The sequence below is a fragment of the Bos indicus genome, chromosome 7, assembly GCF_029378745.1.
Source record: "Bos indicus isolate NIAB-ARS_2022 breed Sahiwal x Tharparkar chromosome 7, NIAB-ARS_B.indTharparkar_mat_pri_1.0, whole genome shotgun sequence".
NCBI lineage: Eukaryota > Metazoa > Chordata > Mammalia > Artiodactyla > Bovidae > Bos > Bos indicus.
Genome location: NC_091766.1, coordinates 16,419,025 through 16,438,374, shown reverse-complemented (window position 1 = coordinate 16,438,374; position 19,350 = coordinate 16,419,025). Strand labels below are relative to the sequence as shown.

Sequence of the window (19,350 nt, the reverse complement as noted above, 5' to 3'; positions counted from 1 at the left end):
CCTCCCCTCACTGCATAGGCCTCTTCCACTTAGATGGCCCCCAGCCCACTTCCAAGGTCAGGCCTCAGGACCCCTTCCCCTTTTCCCACCTTGCTGCCAGGCTCAGGACACACGCCACAGACTCAGTGGAAGAAAAGGGAGGGGTTTTATTCTCAAGCGTCTAAGGATTTACAAACGAGGGCATTTTGTTTTAAAAAGGGATGGGGCAATACTGGCAGCCTGAGGAGCGGTGGTGGGCCGATGGGCTAGGCCAGGCCGCCCCAGGCCCCTGGCTGCCTACTCTGCCCTCTGCCTGGTTGAGAGGGGGTGGCTGGTGGCTGGTGACTGGGGGGCGGGGGAAGGGAGACATGGGAGAGGAAGGGGGGAAGGAGAGGCTCCCATTTAACACTGAAGGGGAAGGGGGACACAGGTGGACACTCACACACAAAACAGAAAATAAAGTTAAATAAAAGTTAAACCCAGGCAGCTGGCCTCAGGCCTGTGTGGGCCCTGGGGCTGGCCACGCAACCTTCCTGGCTACCCAGAAAGGCCCCTGGCAAGGGAGGGCGGAGGCCATGCCTACTGGCCCCACACCCTGCCCCTCTCCCCTCACAAAGGGGACTGGAGCAAGAAAAGGTGGCCACCCCCTGGGGCGGGGGACAAAGATGACTTTGAGTACTTTTTAAACATGCGGCGTTTTGTGACTATCCTAGTAGTAACTAGATTCGGTGAGATAAATGGAGGTACAGTGATGCCTAGTCTAGATTGCTTCAGCTACATCCAGCGAGGTTCCTCACCTTTGGTGTTGGTTGATTTTTGTGGTTTTTCTGGGGTTTTGTTTTTTCCTTTTTTTTTTTTTCCTGTTAACGTTATTTTGTTCTACTGTCCACTTGATTCGCATGCATCACCACCACCAAGGAAACACAGTCCCTCTTGCTCTGGCTGCTTGCTGCCCAGGGCCCCATGGACGCCAGGGCCTCAGGGTGGGCTGGGGACTGGCCAGCTCCGGGTGAGTCGAGGGGCACTCGTGGGCCACTACGAGGGCGTGACTGCCTGCACACGCCCAGCCCTTGGCCTGCTCCCACCTCTGTCCCTGTCAACACATCCTCGAACCCCCACATCCAATCCGTGCACCCTCATCCCTGCCTCCCGGGGCCCCACGGACCCCCTCCTGTCACCCGTTCCCTCCGCCACCTCCCTGCCACACCAGCGCCGGCTGCCTTCCACCACGCCCCGCGCCTACTGTCCCTGAAGGCCACCCTGTGTGGCCACGGCCCCTTGGGCTTCCTCCATACCCCCTGAGGTCCTCCGCTCACCCCTGCAAACTTGGCCAGTCTCCAGCCCTGAGGGAGGAGCAACCCCCCACCCCCAGAGCCCACCTTTGGGACTAGTCTCTCCCGGGTGGTAGCATGAGCCCCCACGGCTCAGCCCCCAGCCCAGCCCCCCAGTACCCACAGCGGTTCGGGGGGCTGCCGCCACAAGCAGCTAAACACGACTTTGGTAAAAGTTTCTGAAGGTACCAACAAAGCCCATGAGAACAAGCTCTTCTCCTCCCCCCACCCCCAAACACCCCACCAAGTACAATAAAATACAATAAACTCCAAAAAGGACCCCCTGAGATCAAAGAGAGAGAGAGAGAGACCAGCCCGGGTCCGGCTGCAGTCACAATGTCCAGCCCGCCTGCCGGGGGAAGGGCGCCCGCCAACTGGCTCATCACTGGCCAGAGACCTAAGTGGACCCAGGGGTCCCCGCCGGGGGTGGCAGGGCCTGGGCCAGGAGAGAGGCAGAGGTGGGGAGGGAGATGGGGAAAGCCAGAGAGGTAGAGAGGGAAGTGGCAGAGAGGGAGATGGAGCCAGGGTGCATGTGTGCATGGAGGGGGCGGTGGGGACAGCGCGGTGTGGGAGGGTGCAGGGAATGGCGGCTCTCTCCCGACCCCTGGGGGCCGCCCCAGCCCAGAGGTTACAACTGAATAAATAGCGAGACTGCTCGCGGCCTGCTGTCTTCCGTTCACAGTGTCTGTCGGGGTGGGGGGACGTGTACGGCCGGCTGATCCCAGGACGGGAAAGGGCTGGGGCCTGGCAGGCCCATCTGTCCACGGCTGGTGGGCAGGGAGTCGGGGGTGGGTCGGCGCCCCCTACTATCTGTCCTCAGCCCTCGTTGGCCATCCGGGTCCCAAGGCTCCCCTGGTGGGCAGCTGGGGGACTGTGCAGGGAAGGGGGGGCCTGAGGCCGCGTCCCCCAGCGGGCCGGCCGCCACCGTGCGGCTACCTGAAGAAGGGCAGGTGGTGCTGGCTCAGGACCCCGCTTGTCCTCGGTGACTCGGTCTTCGCCATGACATCCTTGAACCAGGACGCCACATCCACCTCCAGCGTCTCGTAGCGCTTGATGAAGCTGTGTTCCTGGGGGCCCAAGTGGGTGGGGCTCAGGACCAGGGTGTCTGTTCCCTGGCCGCCTGGCCTCCAGTGGGGCAGGGGTTTTTGGATGGGGGCTGGGAGGGGTCCTGGGTACTCACAAGTAGCTTATTATACTTTGGTCTCTTCCTGTGATCTTTAGTAAGGCTAAAGAGAGAGAGAGAAAGGAGAGAAATGAGAGCCGGGAGGAGGGGCCTGGCTGCCCACCCCACTGAATCAGGGCTGCTGGATCTGCGGGCCAGAGCCCATTTCCTCGCTCCCCAAAGCCTTGTGCTGACAGAGAGGCCAGGGTTGCACTCAGGCCCCTTATCTCTGACAAAAGCCTGACACACACAGTGAGACGCCCACGGGAGAAGTAGGTAGGTGGGGGGATAGGTAGATGGGTGGGCTTCCTACCCACTCCCACCCACTTCCCTACCCCGGCCCCATCCCTCCCCCCTCCCCCCGGAAAGCTCCTGTGTGGACACCCTGCTCAATGGTGTGGGACCCTCTGAGCTCTCAGTCCTGGGACACCTGTGCTCATTCACAGTTCCCTGGTGAAGGCCAAGGACCACCTTGCCAAATACCCCAGGGCTAGGGGTTCCCTGTGGCTGAGTCTGGACGCAGGGCTTAGGCTCTGGCTCCAGTCTGCAGCCCCCAGCCCCCATCCCAGGGGGCCCTTCACCCCACCCCAGTGGCCTAAGCTCAGGGTCACATCTGACCTCGCCCTGCCTTCCAGACTGGAGGGCAGGGCTGGGGGTGCTCACCAGTCTTTGACGAAGGACTGGAAGTCCCCCGAGAAGCCCATGTGTCCGGGCAGGAGCGGGGGCTCCTCTTGGAGGACTTTGGTGAGGACCTCAAAGTCTGTCTTGCAGTTCTTGTAGGGGAACTGTCCTGTCGCCAGCTCCACCTGGGAGAGAAACGGGCAGGGCTGGGCCGGCCAGGGAGGACAAGGCCCTGCCCTTTCTGCTGCCACTGCCTGCCTCCGGGCCCCGAGAAAACCCAGCCTCCAAAAGCCGGGGCCCCAACTCACCAAGGAGATGCCCAGGCTCCACACATCGGCCCGGATGTCGTAGTCGGGCTTGGTGGGATCCGGGGGGTCGATGCGCTCAGGCTGCCGATGGGAGGGGGGAGAGGGTGATGGATGAGCCCTGGGGCCGGGGTGGGTGCACCACCCCTCCTGCCGGCACCCCCGGGCCCCCTACTTACTGCCATGTAGGCGGCACAGCCCGCACTCCGCGTTTTGGCTTTGGAGTCGACCAGGCGGCCGCTGATGCCGAAGTCACAGAGCTTGATCTGGCCCCGCTCGTCCAGCAGGATGTTGGAGGGCTTGACGTCACGGTGGATCACGCCATGCTTCTCCTTCAGGTAGTAGAGCGCCTTCACAATCTGCAGTGTGGGCAGCGGAGGACACCGATCGGTGATGTGGAGGCCGAGGCTGGGGGGCACCTGCCTGCCCACCTGCGCCCTCCAGGCCACTCACTGCCACCGTCATCTTGCCCAGGATCCGCTCGGGGATGGGGCCCTGCATCCGCTTCTTGAGCTTCTCCGCGCACGTGCCCATGAGCTCCATGGCGATGAAGACGTCCGTCTGCAGGGACAGCAGTGGCTGTACCCCTCTGCCCACCCGACAGGCTCAGGGCCCGGGGGAGGAGATGGGAGGATTGGGGGAAGCCCTCGTCTCACATTGGTGATGAAAGTCCCGAAGCACTGCACAATGTAGGGGCAGTCGTGGCTCTTGAGCACCACATCCAAATCCATGAGGATCCTCTTGTTCTCCTCCTTATTCCCCGAGCGCCGCATTTGCTGCATGGGACAGCCGAGGGCTCAGCGCTGAGCCTGGGGCGCAGGGCCGCCATGGGACATGGAGGGGGTTGTGCTCCCATGGGCAGGGCGGGGTGGGCTCACCTTGACAGCGATGACGTGCCCCGTCTTCCGGAAGCGCATCTTCCACACCTGGCCGCAAGTGCCGCTGCCCATCTCCCCCAGGTTCTCCAGGTCATTGATCTCCGCCTGGTAGCGCTGGCAAGGAGAGTCAGGGCTGGGGATCCAGCGGGCCTCTGACCTCAGCCCCGGCCCACATCTCCCAGCTGTGTCCCGCCCGCCCTCCCTGAGGCCGCCAAGGGAAGTGCGTTAGGTTACCTGGCCCCCGATGGTCAGGTAGCCCGTCTGTTTCATGATCTCCTGCAGCTTCTGGTCAATCTCGATGCTGAAGGGAGAGGGAGTGGGTGCCGGTGGAGGGGGGTCCTGACCAACGTGAGGTGACCCCAGCCCCCAACACGCAGGGGGTTCCACAGAGCTCACCAGCACCACCCTGAGGCTGGCCCTGCGCCCCCTGACCTGACCATCCCCCAGGCGGCTCACCTCTCCATGCTGCGGGGTGTGAACAAGGTTGAAGGCAGCCCCAGCATGTGGCGGGGCCGGGCGGGGGGCGTGGGGTGCTGTGGGGAGCTCTCGGAGGACGGTGAGCGGCTGCCCCCATCGTTGGCCAGTGGGAGCTGCAGGGCTGGGGGGTGGTGAGAACCAGGGGTGGGGAGGGGGTTAGCTCCCGGCTGGCCCCAGCTGCAGGCCCTGGCGCCCCCATCCTTCCCTCCCCGGTATCCCTCAGGTGGGCCAGCACAGCCCCCAGCCCTGGCGGACAGGGAGTGCCCCGCTCCTAGACCACTCTCGGGGTGCTTTCTCCCAGCCCCCCTGACTGGGAAGGGCTTGCAGTGGGCTGGTGGGGGAAGAGTGGTCCCCAGAGGCTGAGGGTTCACCCCAAGTATTCCCTGATAGAGAAAGGAGGCCCTGAGGCTGCTAGTGGATCTCAGGCAGGTAGGCCGCCCCTACCCTGGGGCCCCTTCCTCCCCACTCTGCCCAGGAAGAGGCTCAGGGCCACCACCCCCACAAAGTGGCAATGCTAAACTGGGGAGAGAGTGGGTGAGGGACCCAGGCTTCCAGCTGCCTTGCCTGTTCTGTTTCAGGGTCAGGGAGGGCTGCCCTCTGGCCAGCAGACTCTGTGAGCCTCCGGCCCGGCCTGCAGAGGTGGGGCCAATGAGGCCAGGGCAGGAGCCCAGGCTGGACCTGTGTCCTTCAGGTGAAGGGAGCCAGGTGACCCAGCCCCTCCAGGGGCCGGCAGGGCTCCAGGGACAGGCCAGGCCAGGTGGGGAGGTTGGTTCTTTCCAGAAGCCTGCATGCGGACAGCTTGGGCATGCTACAGGCAGGCGGGCAGGCAGCGGGCAGGCAGCGGGCACCCCAGGATGGGCAGGCGGCGTTAGGGGACGGAGGGGTGGGAGACAGACAGATGGGAGCTGAGACTTGGGGCCCAGCTGCCCAGAAGAGGCGCTGCAGAGACAGGCCGGAGAGGGGCTAGGGACAGGAGAGCAGGCCCCTGATGGACAGAAGCCTCCTGGCCAGGCAGGCCACAGAGTGGGAGCAGAGGCCAGAGTGGCCCTGGAAAAGATGGACGGCCCTCCAGAGAACCCAGGAACCTCAGAGACCCCGGCACTTGGCCTCCAGAAGGGAGCCCCTGGCTGGGGAGGCCGAAGGCTACAAGCAGCCCCCAGGTCCACCTCCCCTTGGAGAGAGGGCTGGGAGCTGGGCCGGGGGGCGGAGCTTCTCCCCTGCAAGTTCTCCAGGCGCCCGGTGGCGTGGGCCCAGTGGCCAATGGGTACAGACAGATGCAGTGTGGCTCTTGGCGCCCAGGCACTTTTCGTGCCCTGCTGGCCTACGATCTTGGTCGCAGCCAAAGCGAGGAGCAGACCTATGAGGCTGGCCTGCCAGTCCCAGGAGGGCATGGCGAGAGTGATGGAAGAGCTCTGGGAGCCCGAGGACGTGGCTGAGCCCAGTCCCCTCCACTGGCCCAGAGGCCTCTCCTCCAGTGCCCTCCCTGCTCTACCACGGCCAGAAGTCTGGTCCTAAACCCTCCCTCTCTGGCTGGACACCCTCCAGGGCTCCCAAAGACCCTCAAGCTCTGGGACCCTGCATCCCTGGCAGGCTCCCTGGGTGAGGACCACGTCCCTCCCCTCCCCAGGCCTCTCTGTGCCCTGTCGCCCCCACCCCCAACCCCTCACACAGTCCACCGGGCCCTCTGAAGGCTCCCCCAGAGCCCGGGGCCAAGGCAGCTTGTGGGGGGAGAGAGGCTTCCAGCCGGTCCCACAAACTGAAGCACGGCAGGTGTTTAAGAGGGGCCGGTGCAGGATGGCTAAGGGGGGTAAGGCCGGGGGAGGTATACAAAGGCCCTGAGAACAGAGATCACACAGGTGGTGCCGGGCCCACGGCAGGTCAGGAAGGCCAAATGAGAGCAAGAGACTGAAGGGGAGAGAAAAAAGAGGAGGATGAATGAGCAAGGATGAGAGAAGACACAGGGCGGTGGGGTGGGGTGGAGCATGCAGCCTGCCAGGCTGTCAGTGAGCACACACACGTACACACACAGGGCATGACACAAACCCACAAACACGTGCAGACAACACGCCATGGGACCCCCAATAGAGCCAACTCTCCCTCATGTTCTTACACACACACACACACGCCACAAGGCCCCCAACAGAGCCAACTCTCCCTCATGTTCTTACACACACACACACTTCCCAACCCAGTCCTATTCCACACACAAGGATCAATGAGGCCAGCCGGCCCCCCATCCCCCACCTTCCCCACAGGCACATCTGGCTGCCTCTTGGGCCCTGAGGGGCTGTTTCCTCTACTTCCACTCCTGTGCTCCCCACCTCCCAGGAGACTTTGCTCAAATGCCACCTTCTCCCCAGGCTTCCCGACCACCGCACCCCCCCCCATCCCCCAACCCTGCAGAATCCATGACCCTGCTTCACTGGGCCTTTCCTCCAAGGCACGGGGCCTCTTCCACTTCTCCCTGCCCGGAGGACCCCCCAACCCCCACGGCCTCCCACCCCCAGGGGAGCACCAGCCCCTGGAACAGACAGGCTCAGTCCAGGCCTAGCACTGCTCAGCACAGGGTGGGGGGTGACATGGGTCCGCTGAGCTGATGAAGTGGATCGGCAGGTAGGGAGCCCAACCTTCCCTCCCTCCACTCACATACATGTACATGCACACGCACACACACACACACGCCTGCAGGCACACGCACGGACACTCGGGACCCCCTCAGCAGGCGACAGACTCCTGGCAGGTGAGGGAGTCTGTTTCCTCCTGTGGAGAGTCCAAACCTGAGCCTGAGAGGAACAGAGGAGCGGGAGGTGACAGGATACGGAGGAAGTGGCCGGGTGGGCCAGACACTGACCATGTGGCTGGAGAGAGTGAGGGTGGGATGGGGGGATGCACACGCACACACGGAGCATGACGGGGTGGGGAGGAGGGATGGCATTCTGCGGCTGGGGCAGCGGTTAGGTCAATGGTGCAGAGATTCAAGCAGCGATGATAAAAAGGCTGGTACCTGCTCGTTGGGACGGGGCAGGAGCAGGGCTTAGAGTGATCACAATAACTGGATGGGGAAAAGGAAGAAAAAAAAAGAAAAACAACACCACGATAAATCACAACAGAAGCAACTGATTTGTCCAAAAGAAAGGAAAATCAAATCATAACAAGGAGGAAGGGGGAGGCACGCGGCACCAAAGTGCAGAGAACAACAGATGGGAGGGCTGAGAGGATGGGATGGAGCTGACAGACACAGGCGCCAGGAGGGGGCTCCCCGGGGCATGTTCTCCGTGGGCCTCCCTGTGCCTCCTGCCCATCTGGGACAGCCACCCCACCAGGCATCCCAGGCCCTGCCCAGGCCTGTCTCATCCACGCTGGGGCTGGAGGGGGGGCAGCACTGAAGAGCCTGGTGGGGACCCTCCAGTCCTGGCTGGGCTTCCTACCCCAGGCAGAGTCTAACACAGCACTGCTGCCTCAGGGTTCTTCCTGGGACCCTAGAGACCCCTCCCCACTCCAGTCAGGAACCCACACGGACCAAGGGCAGAAAAGGGAGGGTAGGGAGTGGGCCATACATGAGAATGGGGGGTGACGAAGGAGTGGTGGGAGTACCCAGATGAAGAGATATCTTCCCTACCTCTCAAGATGACCCGACAGGGAGCTACATAAGCCACAAGAGTCATATCAGAGAGGTTAACAAGAAGGGGAATTTGCTGGGTCAAGAGGGACACAGAAAGCACGTGTGGGAGGGGACTTCCCTGGTGGTCCAGTGGTTTATATTCTGCACTTCCAATGCAGGCAGGGGGCACGGGTTCCATCCCTGGTTGTGGAACTAAGATCCCGAATACCACAAGAAGTGGCCAAAAAGTAATGTAAAGAAAAGAAAGTATGTGTGGGGAATACTCTTCATCAGGTCAGTAGGAAGGGGGAAAATCTGACTCCCTGTGAGCTTCGAGGATATGGGGAAGGGTTCCGTAGGACATTACGAGCAGACTAGATGTTGCATGGTGATCCCGGGCCAGGTGCGGGTGTTGAGGGGCAGCTCTTGACGCCACAAGACAGGATTCCGGAGAGACAGGCACTGAGATCATGGGATCACAAAGTAGCGGTGCGTGTACAGCCTGGGATGCCCAGATAGCCTCAGACTGGCCTCAGGTGTCCCTGGGCTATGTGTGGAAGGGGGAGTCACTTGATTCAAGATGACAACGTTGCCACGCTTGGAAGCTGCGTATTTATTTCTGGAGAATCCAGAAAGATGGTGGCAGTGAAACTAGTCCGCGGAGTATGAGGAGGGAGCCTGGCTTAGGTGGGTAAAAAGGTAGGTAGGAGGGAGCCTGCTGAACTAGTGACAAGATCCTGAAGCGGGGAGAAGGGAGCACTAGACATAATCACAGGGGCAGTTATATATGGTCCAGCGACGTCAGGTGTCCCCAGGTCAGCTGCACTTGTGTCAGCTGCTGAACCCGGCTGACAAGGACCAGGTGGCGGGGGAGGGGACCTCTTGACAGTCTCTGAGATGGCGACAGTGGAATCAGTTGGTGAAAAGGGATGTGTACACGTATACGGAGGAGCTGGATGTGGTCACGGCTGCATGGAGTAGGCGCACCAAGGCTTAGAGCAGGTGACAGAGGCTCCGAGGTTCCCGGTGATTGGGGGCGGGTCATCAGATGGAGGGCCTCGCCCTGGAGCCGGTAACTAGGTTCCCAGGCCCCATTAGGGGGAACCCCGAGGCAGGGTGAGGACTGACGGGGAGCTCACGGGCCCCACGCCCCCCGGGTCACCGTGACCCTCTCCCCGCGGGCCGACAGCGGGGAGCCGGGCGGAGAGGAGGAGCAAGAGCGCCCCGGAAGCGGGGGCGGGGCCTGGTGGCGGGGGCGGGGCCTCCCGCGGCGCGCGCCCCGCCCCGCCCGCCCCCTCCCCCACGCCGCCGTGCTTACTGGGCCTGGGCCGCTGGGGGCTGATATCCAGGTTGAGGTCGATCCTCCGCCGGGCCTCGCGGTTCTCCTGCTTTAGCTTTGCTTCCAGGCGGGACAGCTTCTGCTCCAGGGAGGACGCCGCCATCTTCCCCGCCGCCGCCGCCGCCGCGCACCGCCCGGCCGCCCGTCAGTCCGGCAGACAAACACCGCACTGCGCCTGCGCTTGGATGACCCCGCCGAGCCGCCGTCTCGCTCTGCAAGGCGCATGCCCGGGGCGCGCACCCGCCCTCCCCGCGTGCGAACCTCCGCGCGTGCGTGCTTCATCCCAGCCGGAGGGATGACGCCTCCTAGAGCTCGCGAGTAGCAGCGTACACATCCTCCCAGTGTGATGCGCATGTGCAAATCCCCTAGAACTCCGGCAGGAGGCGCTGTTTGAAAACCCACTCACCATTCCGTTAAGAGCGGTGGGCGGAGAAAGCAGTGCGCAGGCGTACAGAAGGTGAGACCCGGGGGGGGGCGGGGGGGTACTCGCGTGCCGTCTGCTGCGCATGCGCACTCTTGGTTTCTCGCTCTTTTTTTATTTTTTTAAATTTCCTGCCGCTGTCCCCGGTGGTCGCCAGGCTGTATCCTCAGCCTCGTTCTTTCTCTTCCCGGCCGGCCCTAGCTGGCACCCACGCCTTCCAAAACTGCCTTTCTCATCTCGGACAGTGCTTCGTTACGGTCCCTGTAGTGCTTAATTGCTGCCTACTCACCATAATTAGGCACCTGTGGGAAGCCCTTTCCATTTCAGCGGGGTCAGGGTTGGCCACGAGGACTTGAAGGATGGGCGGGGTAGGGTTTGGGCCACTGTCTGGACGGTGAGAATCTAGCGGCGTGATCCCTGCCCTCAGCGCCGTGGGGCCAAGGTCAAGGATAGAGAGTTCCAAGTCAGATTGGCTGTGGGAAATTTGAAGGCATCCCTCATCTGTTTAGCTCCTGGACAATGCAGAAGTTAGGACCTGGGGTTTGGTTCCTCCACCTGATGCCTTCACCACCTACACATTTTCTTCAGCTGGCCTGAAGAGTGCTGGGAAAATGTCCCCATCTGGAACCCTGGGGCGCCCAGGTAAGCAGCTTGCTTCTGCTCTCTGGTGCCTGGAGGAGGCTCACATGTTGGAGACACCATGGAGGTGGTGAAGCCCAGGAGGTCAGGGTTGGGCAGGCTGTGCCAAGGCCCTGCCCACTCTAGCACGAGAAAACTGATTGGTGTTGAAGGTTTCTGATGACTCTCCTGGTGACAACTTACAGGTGAAGCAGATCCAAAACTGTGGAGCCATGAGAATAACGGAATGTAAAGGACAGGCACTTCTACGGGAAAAGGCTATGTAGACGACCACCTGATGTCTCCTGGTTAACTAAGGTCTCTCTCTGCCTCTGCTCCCAGGGAAGAGGCTTATAGCCTTGATTCTGGAACCTGACTCTTGCCACTTGCCTGTACTTGGTCTGGTGAAATAGAAGCCTTAGACAACGGCAGGAGTGGACACAAGGGATCAAACTTATTCTCAGACTTCCCTGATGGCCCAGTGGTTAAGAATCCACCTGCCAAAGCAGGGGACTTGGGTTCGATTCCTGTCTGGGGAGATTCCACATGCCACGGAGCCACTAAGCCCTTGTGCCGCAACTACTGAGCCTGTGCTCTGCAAAAGAGAAGTGACCACAATGAGAAACCCATGCACCACAGCTCGAGAAAGCCTGAGTGCAACGAGGAAGGCCCAGCTCAGCCAAAAAATATATATATGGTTCTCATAGTGTTATTTATTAAGCACCCACTGATAAACACTCCCTCACATAGGGAACATTGAAAGACAAAGTCCCAGCCTACAGAAAAATGTACCTGCCCTGCAGGTGTTCCAATCCTTAGCACATCCATGAATAGCCCCCTGGGGGGTCTGGGGGAATGTTGATTGCTTGAAGTTGTCTGCAGAGCTTTTAACTTATGTGAACATGAGCATTTTCCTAAGGAAGGAGGTGCCCACCTTTCATCAGATTTCTCAAAGAATCTAGAGATCTAAAACCAAGTTCAGAATCCCTGCTCTTAACACCCAGATATCTACTCTGTAGGTCAGCATTTCCCAACATTCAGGCCTGGGATGGTCCAAATCAGAATTACCTGGGGTGATTCTGTTTACCAGCAAGTTCCTGGCCTCCAGCCAACATCCTGAGTCAGCCTTTCAAGGGTGGGGCCTCGGATGTTTTGTTTTGGAGATGTTGATTTCAGCCAAATATGAGAACCATTGCTTTCTGAGTTCAGGTGTCCATAGCAAGCAACTTATAAATAGGGGATTAATATCAAAATTGGCGGGGGAGGTTGGTCCCTTGTGTCTGTGTCCCCTCGTTGGGAGAAAACCCCAGATGTAAGCTGTTTTGGTCAGGGGAGAGGGTTGAAATCCCACTAGGATGAGCCTCCCCCACCCCACCCCCCATCTGCGGTACTGTGGCTGCTGTCTGGGGGATGGCAGCATCTCTGGCCCAGGGCTAGGGGCAGGTCAGCCAAGCCAAAAACACAGGTGTGGTTTTGGTCTGAGAGTCTTCTGACTGAGTTAATCTCTCCAGGATGTTCCACCCCAAATCCACAGCCTCCCAGACAAACCAGTCCCAGGATCTTGCCTGGGCTCCATCAAACTGACATGTTTGTTCCTTGTCTCCTGGCTGGGGCCCACTTGGCCACCTCCCTCGAAGATAATGGTAGAGATTCTGGGGCGGTAGCATCCAGGAGGCTTTGACCTCAACCTGTCCTCCCTCCCCGGCTTCACTCTGCCTCCATCCGGTCCCGTACCTCGGCCGGAAGCCCATCATAAAGGGTGTCCTCCACCAGGAGCCCCGACTTCTTGAGCCCCCCACAGTTGCCGAGCTCTTCCGGCAGTGCTTCCAGCCGGTTGCCCTTGAGCTCCAGGCGGCTGAGGGCCCTGAGGGCCCCCACCTGGGGCGCAAGCTGGCTCAGGTGGTTGTAACCTAGGAGCAGCGTCCGCAGCTTGCGGCAGAAGAAGAGCTCATCGGGTAGAAACTCCAGGGCATTGTAGGAGAGAGCCAAGTGCTGAAGATTCTGCAGGAGACCCAGCTCGGCTGGCAGGGAATGCAGCCCATTGTGCGAGACGTCCAGCAGGCGGAGGCTGGAGCACATGCCGAGCTGGGTGGGCAGCGTCTCCAGCTTGTTGTGGCTCAGATAGAGCTGCTCGAGGCCCCGGAGCTTCCGCACATGCTCGGGGACATAGGCAATCTGGTTGTGCCACAGTCGGAGTGTGAGCAGCTTGCGGCAGTGCTGGAAGCTGAGGATCTCCTCGATGGAACGCAGGTGGTTGTCCCGGAGGTCAAGCTCCTGCAGCGCACCTAGGCTGAAGACAGCGTGGGGGATGCGCTCCAGTCCGCAGGCCACCAGCTCCAGCTCCCGCAGCGCTGCCAGCTTCTTGAGGCTGTTCAGTGCCAACAGACGTGCCCCGTCGTTGTGCAGGCTGAGCCGCTGCAGGTGGCCGGCCACATCAGTCACACTGGCGGGAACCTTGCCAGCGTTGCTCCGCAGAGACAGCACCTTCAGCTGCTTCAGCTCCCGGAGGCTCTCGAGGGTGGCCGCCCGGGCCAGCTCTGGGGGAAAGAGCCCCTCTAGATGCAGCTCCTCCAGACCACGCAACCCAAACACCCAGAGGGGCACCTCCCGCAGCTCCTCGCACTTGATTCGGATGACCTTCAGGCGGTCCCGCAGGAAGATCTGCGAGGAGAACGGAAGCCTGGCGGGCGAGTGGAGCAGGCTCAGCTCCTGCAAGTGCACCAGCTGCGAGAGGCCCGGGGGGAAGGTGATGTCGCCAATGGCCTCCAGCCGCAGCGCCTCCACCTCGCTGAGCTCGAAGACCGTGTCCGGCAGCCCCGGGAGCATGCAGAGGGCCAGTTCCAGCCGGCCCCGGGCGTTGCGCTGCAGCTTCTGTCGCAGCTTCTCGGCAGTCCACTCGTGGTTGAGGTTGAGCTGCTTCAGGCGGCTCTCGCTGACCTCAGAGAGGAAGACAGCAAAGCGCTTGGAGTAGAGCGAGTCGTACTGGTCGATGAGGTGCAGCATAAAGGCGAAGTCGTTCTTGACATCGGGGATGTCGCCCATGCCAGTTTCCTCCCGCACTGACCGGAAGGAGTACTCCTTGAGGGGCCGGTGGAAGAGCCAGTAGAGGGTATAGAGACAGGTGATCCCGTAGACGCACACGAAGGAGATGTAGCAGAAAGCCAGCTTGGAGAAGAGGTGGGCCTTGGTGTGGTTGCAGCAGAAGCTGGCGTAGCCCGTCACCTCCGAGGTCTCCACCCTGCAGGCCACCAGGAAGCTGATCTTTCCCACGTAGACCAGGTTGTAGACCAGGATGGCCAAGAATTTGCAGACCTTGAGCACCGTCTGCCGGATGTACATGGTGTACAGGATGTCGCCCTCCTCCACGTGCACGCGGAATTTCTTGACCTTTTCAAACAGGGCTTTGGCCTGCTCTCCCTCCTTCTTGTCCAGCAGGGTGACAGCAGGGGGCTCTGTCACCACCTTCTCGGGCTCTGGCAATACCTTCTCCTTCTCACCCTCCCCTGCCTTCCCCGGCCCTGCAGTTGTGGTCACGGTCACTGTCGCCCGCCCAGCTGTGGTGGCAGCAGGGCCCTTGTGGTTCTCCCCGGAGACCTCGGACAGCGCCCGAGTAGTCCATGGCGAGTCAAAACACTTGCCCAGAATGGAGATGAAGTGCTCGATCTTGGAGCTGGTGCCGGGGAACTTGAACCAGAAGCTGGTGCAGACCATGAAGATGAGCGTGTGGATGACAACCAAGTAGGGAAAGTACTTGGCATACCAGTGGAGGGCCGTCTCGTAGCAGAGCTGGTTGATGAAGCTGTACTGCTGTAGGTCCAGGTTGTTCTTGAGGCCGCTCAACTCCCGAAGGTCCCCCATGGGCTCTGAGATCCCCCGCGGCAGCAGCTGTTGGCATGGGGCTTCAGATAAATTCTCCCGGGGTTCATGACTGGGCAGACAGATGATCTTGTCCTGCGTCACCTGGGGATGGGGGAGAGGGTATGAAAGAGGGTGAAGGATCTGGGGCGGCCTGGGAAGTTATAGAGAGAGGAAGCAGGCTGCAAGCAGGAGAGGTCTGTGTTGATCCCCAGCTGTCCTCAGCTGGCTGTAACTTTGGAAGAGTCACTAAACCTTTGAGCATGGGACTTTGTCTGGAAATAAAAGAGCTGGGTTGATTTGTGTTCCTCGAAAATATGTTAAAGACCTAGGGACTTCCCTGCTGGCCCAGTGACTAAGACTGGGCAGGAGGCCTGGGTTTGATCCCTGGTCAGGGAACTAGATCCCACATGCCACACCTAAGGGTTCATGCTCCAACTTAAAAAAAAAAAAGATCTTCCAGGATGCAAGTAAAAATGCCACATGAGGCAACTAAGAACTGGTGCAGGCAAATAAATATTAAACAAACAAAAAAGATGTTGAAGTCCTAAGCCCCAAATACCTAACCTGTGATTGATGCCTTGTCTGGAAATAGTGTTTGCAGAGCAGATGTAATCAAGTTAAGATGGAGAAATTTGGACACACACACACACTCACACTGAGGGAAAATGCTGTGAAGATACAGGGAGAATGTCCTCTATCAACCAAGGAATGCCTGAGGCCACCAGAGTCTAGCCAAGAGGCACAGCCTTCGCAAGAAACCAGCCCTGTCAACACTTTGATTTCGGATGTCCAGTCTCCAGAACTATGATAGGATAAAGGAAGACTTCCGGAATCTCCCAGACCCCGCCCCTAGGAGGCCACGCCCCATCCAGGCCACACCCCGCCCCGCCCCTTACCTGGAGGGTGCAGCCGAAGACCCCGATCATGAGCATGGCCACGGTGAGGTACTCGGCCAGCACGTCCCACCAAGGTTTGAGCACCTTGAAGGCGGGTTGCTGCTCCGTGAACTGCTTGAACTCCGCCACCGGAATCATCCTTCCTATGAGGAGAGCAGGAAGCGGAGGGTGCAGAGAGAGACCCTCAGGAAAGGATGCCTTGTGAGCCAGGCCCCCAGAAGAGCCAGAAACACGCCTCTGCTCCCTGTATCCGCGTTCCGCCCCGCGGAACTCCGGCAGAACCCACAGCTGTGCGCTCCCTTCCCCTCCCCCGCCCCCTAGACCTCACCTCCCTCCTGGAGCCAAGCGCCTAAGACTGAACGCTTGGCTTAAGGTGGTAAGTACTTACTGCTCGGTAAGTCCTTACCACCTCTGTTCCCAGGGACCCCTGCCCCGATGGGACTGGGCTTGCCCACTCAGAGTTCAGGAGGGGCATTCCACGAGGCCGCTGCTCCACCACTCGTCGGTGTGGCCTTTTTCCCGAGCCCAGGCATCTCCCACCCTTGACGCCAGTCCCAAACACTTCGCTCTGCTTCCTTGACTCCAGACACCCGGTACCCAGGCGGCCAGCCCCGGATCCCTCCCTCACTGGACCACAGAGAGTCCCGAGACTCGGGACTTCCGGGGCGTGGACCCCCACCCCCTTCAGGGGCGCTCCGGGCACCACCTCCAACCTCCAACCGGAAAAGCCGGCTGGAGCCTGGCTCTGGTTACGGGCCCCAGGGGCAGGGAGTGGCGGAGCTGAAGGCTTGGCCGCCCTGGGGGGTGGGGGGTGGCAGTGACAGGACACCTGGGTTTCTGGTGGGGCCAGTGTTTAGGATCTGCTGCGGAAAACCGATACCCGAAAGGCAAGGGCTGAGGGGCAAAGAATCAGGAAATGGAAAACTCACAGGGAGAGAACCAGGGTGACACCTACGACTACAACGTCTAGGACAGGGCTGGGCTGCCAGGCTCCTGGGCGGCTAGCCTACTCTGTCTGTCCCTGGGTTTCATTTTAGACCAAGGTATCATTATTTCAGATACAGACAGCCAGGCGCAAGTCACTCGGGGGCGTGGATCACAAGCTGGTACAGCACCCTCCCAGACAGGCAGCCCTGGAGCCTCTCTTCCCAGGTCTAGAAGGAGAAAGAAAGGGAGGCAGCAAGGCCCCCACTGTCTCCGAGGGGGCTCCTAGGCCGGTCCGTCCCCCCTCCCCAGCACCCATGCTCCCCAATATAAAGCCCCTGTTTCTCATCCTTCTCATGCTTCCCAGATGGCAAGTGGTCAAGAACCCGCTTGCCGATGCAGGAGATGCAAGAGACGTGGGTTTGATCCCTGAATGGGGAAGATCCCCTGGAGGAGGAAATGGCTACCCACTTCATTATTCTTGCCTGGAGAATCCCATGGACAGTGGAGCCTGGGGGGCTATAGTCCATGGGGTCGCAAAGAATCGGACATGACTGAGCACCGACGCCTGTTTCTCATGTAGGTTTCCTGGGCCCTGTGGTCCTTATCCTCATAGCTTGTCACTGGCTGGGCAAGGAAGGGAGACGTCTGGGTCTTCTGATCATCCTCCAGTCTCTCACCCATCTCCTGTGGGGGCAGGGCCTGGCCTCTGTCCCACACCTCAGCCAATCGCTCTGATACCTCCGTGCCTCCCTCTTTGGTCCCCATAACCCTGGAAGGCCTTCCATTACTACTGAATGAGGACAAGGTGGAAGTGGGCGGGGCTATAGGATGCAGGCCCCGCCCAGCAGGCTGAAGTCAGGGCAGTCCGCCACACCACTTAATCCCACCAGGGATGGCACGCAAAGGGACACACCTGCCTACACCCGGTCTCCAGGGGCCCCTGACTCAGGCCCTGACTCACCCAGCACCAGGCACACACAAGGGGGTACATAGAACACAGGATCCCTCACCCAGTGACCCAGCCCTTGCACTCAGTTTCACAACCTGTCCTCAACAACAAGCCTAGTAAAGGTGCCCCCCCATCCCCCACCCCCACCCCCACCCCTCAGTGCATCACAGGCTTCAGACACCAGGGAATCTGATAGAAACACACCCAGGGCAACTCCACAGCCCCCAGGGGCCAATTGCAGCCAAGTGGGACAACCCTGGGGGCATTCTAGTGTGTACACACCAGTGCACGTGTGTACAAGCTGAAGGGAGATTCAGGACCAGAGACACAGCCATATACTCTCTCTCTTCCAGTTCTGGCCACCCACTATTCTCCCTGCCCTGGCCACCTGCCCCTGCATGGGACACTGCTTCAATTAAGAATGGTGACTCTTAGCAGAAATGCCACACAGACAGGCAGGGAGGATCAACTTCCTGCCCCCGAGGCCCTGCCACCCTTCAGGACATATCTCACAATTGTGGAAGCTCTGCCATTGGCCATCCCAGACCCACAATCAAAAGCAAGAAGGCAGAGACACCCAGGGTCCCCAACGGATGGGTCAGAGGCTCCCACAGAGCAAGGTGTATACACAGCAGCCCCAAAGGCAGACATGGGGTTATCATTATCTGTCTCCATGACTCAATCTTGATTGTTTGGAACCTGCCATTAAGTTTCCCCAGACACAAGACTGGCCCCCCTTTGTCTGAACCAGGCTGGTGGGAGGGCTAGGGGGGAAAGCATCATGAGGGTGTGGGGACAGAGAACTTAAGGCCACCAAATGCTTTCAGTGTCTTGTTTGATCCCAATTCTGGGAGCACGGATGTGGAGACCCTTATTTCCCAGACTCGGGGAAGTGAAATAACTCATTCAAGGTGTCCCAGCTTGTGACAAGCAGCGTTTGAGGGAGACCCCCTGAGTCTTGTCCGTCTGATCACAGGCACTCTGTTCCAGGTTGAGCAAGAACATCTCACTGAGATGAAGCATCTTTGCCAGGGAGCCTCAGAAGGGGGCTTCTTCTGGTAGAGAAGAGATGGCGGGAGGATGGCTGCTCTGCCTACCAGGCTAAGTTGTCTTTGTCAGCCTCTGAACGGGAAATTGCCCCCTAGGTAGCCTTAGCTCCGCCTACCCATGCCTCACCCTTGCTTCTCTCTCAGGCCTCCACCTTGCCTCTAAACATTGGCAGCGGGTGCCCCTGATCCCCCCAACCCCCATTTCCACCTACCGCCCAAGCTAAGCGGCAAAGAAGAAAGAGTGACAGTTGTCAGCCCCGAAACGGGCCTTGGAGGGCACTCGGTTTAACCTTTGACTTCTACACGAGGGAGAAATTATGGTCGGGGGCGGGGGGAGCAGTAGCAGCAGAGCCAGTTCTGGGCCTTAGGCCTGGGGAGTCCCAACCTAGTATTTTTCCAAGCTGCCTTTCCAGAACTGGGGGTTCTGGGGAGTCTTTAGGTTCAAGGGACCTGGAAGGGACAGCCTGGGGAGGCCCCCACGTGTTAGGGCTCTGGGAGGTGAGGGACTCGTTGGGATGAGCTGTCACTGGCAAGAGGAGAGGGGAACAAGGTATCAAGATGCCCAGGGTGGACTCTAGCTGTTCGATCTTCACTCTGTCCTTGGTCAGGCCTGCCGGGCTCCCTGGATAGACGCCCTTGGGCTGGCCAGGGCCGGGCCTCTCTCTGCACCGCCCCCTCTCACCACCCCCCGCCCCCACCCCCCAACGCCCAGCTCCTTCTGTGCCCCAGACGGCTTAGGGCTCAGGTCGCAGGGCCAGCCGCACCTCGGGCGGTCCTCCTGTGGGCCAGGTCCTCACCCCGCCACCCGGTCCCCAAGCGCGGAGAGCCATCTACTCACCTCACGGGCCAGACGCTGTTTCCAACTCCTGTGTCCCGGGGAACTGAGCGGCCGGGACTCCCGCGGAGTTCGCGGGCCGGACTGGGTGAGTCAGGGCGGGC

The 19,350-nt window shown here is 60.3% G+C and overlaps 2 protein-coding genes across 6 annotated transcripts; both read right to left on the bottom strand.

Annotated features, from left to right (window-relative positions):
* Positions 1–126: 126 nt before the first annotated feature.
* MAP2K7 (mitogen-activated protein kinase kinase 7) lies at positions 127–9,874 on the bottom strand. Of its 2 annotated transcripts, XM_070792911.1 has the most exons (12): positions 9,673–9,874; positions 7,758–7,805; positions 4,733–4,874; positions 4,511–4,577; positions 4,277–4,390; positions 4,055–4,174; positions 3,852–3,959; positions 3,578–3,757; positions 3,402–3,482; positions 3,136–3,278; positions 2,491–2,536; positions 127–2,377 (listed from the first exon to the last, which is right to left on the bottom strand). In XM_070792911.1, the coding sequence occupies exons 1-12, from the start codon at positions 9,794–9,796 to the stop codon at positions 2,243–2,245; spliced, it is 1,308 nt and encodes a 435-aa protein (XP_070649012.1). In that variant the 5' UTR covers positions 9,797–9,874; the 3' UTR covers positions 127–2,242. The 2 variants fall into 2 exon arrangements, with proteins under 2 accessions (XP_070649012.1, XP_070649014.1); XM_070792913.1 differs by lacking the exon at positions 7,758–7,805.
* Positions 9,875–11,425: 1,551 nt separating this feature from the next.
* LRRC8E (leucine rich repeat containing 8 VRAC subunit E) lies at positions 11,426–19,350 on the bottom strand. 4 transcript variants are annotated; one of them, XM_019964264.2, is made up of 3 exons: positions 19,250–19,350; positions 15,487–15,629; positions 11,426–14,692 (listed from the first exon to the last, which is right to left on the bottom strand). In XM_019964264.2, exons 2-3 carry the CDS (start codon positions 15,622–15,624, stop codon positions 12,440–12,442), a joined length of 2,391 nt encoding a protein of 796 aa, XP_019819823.2. In that variant the 5' UTR covers positions 15,625–15,629; positions 19,250–19,350; the 3' UTR covers positions 11,426–12,439. The 4 variants fall into 4 exon arrangements, with proteins under 4 accessions (XP_019819823.2, XP_019819824.2, XP_019819825.2 ...); XM_019964265.2 differs by lacking the exon at positions 19,250–19,350 and adding an exon at positions 15,875–17,283; XM_019964266.2 differs by lacking the exon at positions 19,250–19,350 and adding an exon at positions 15,893–17,283.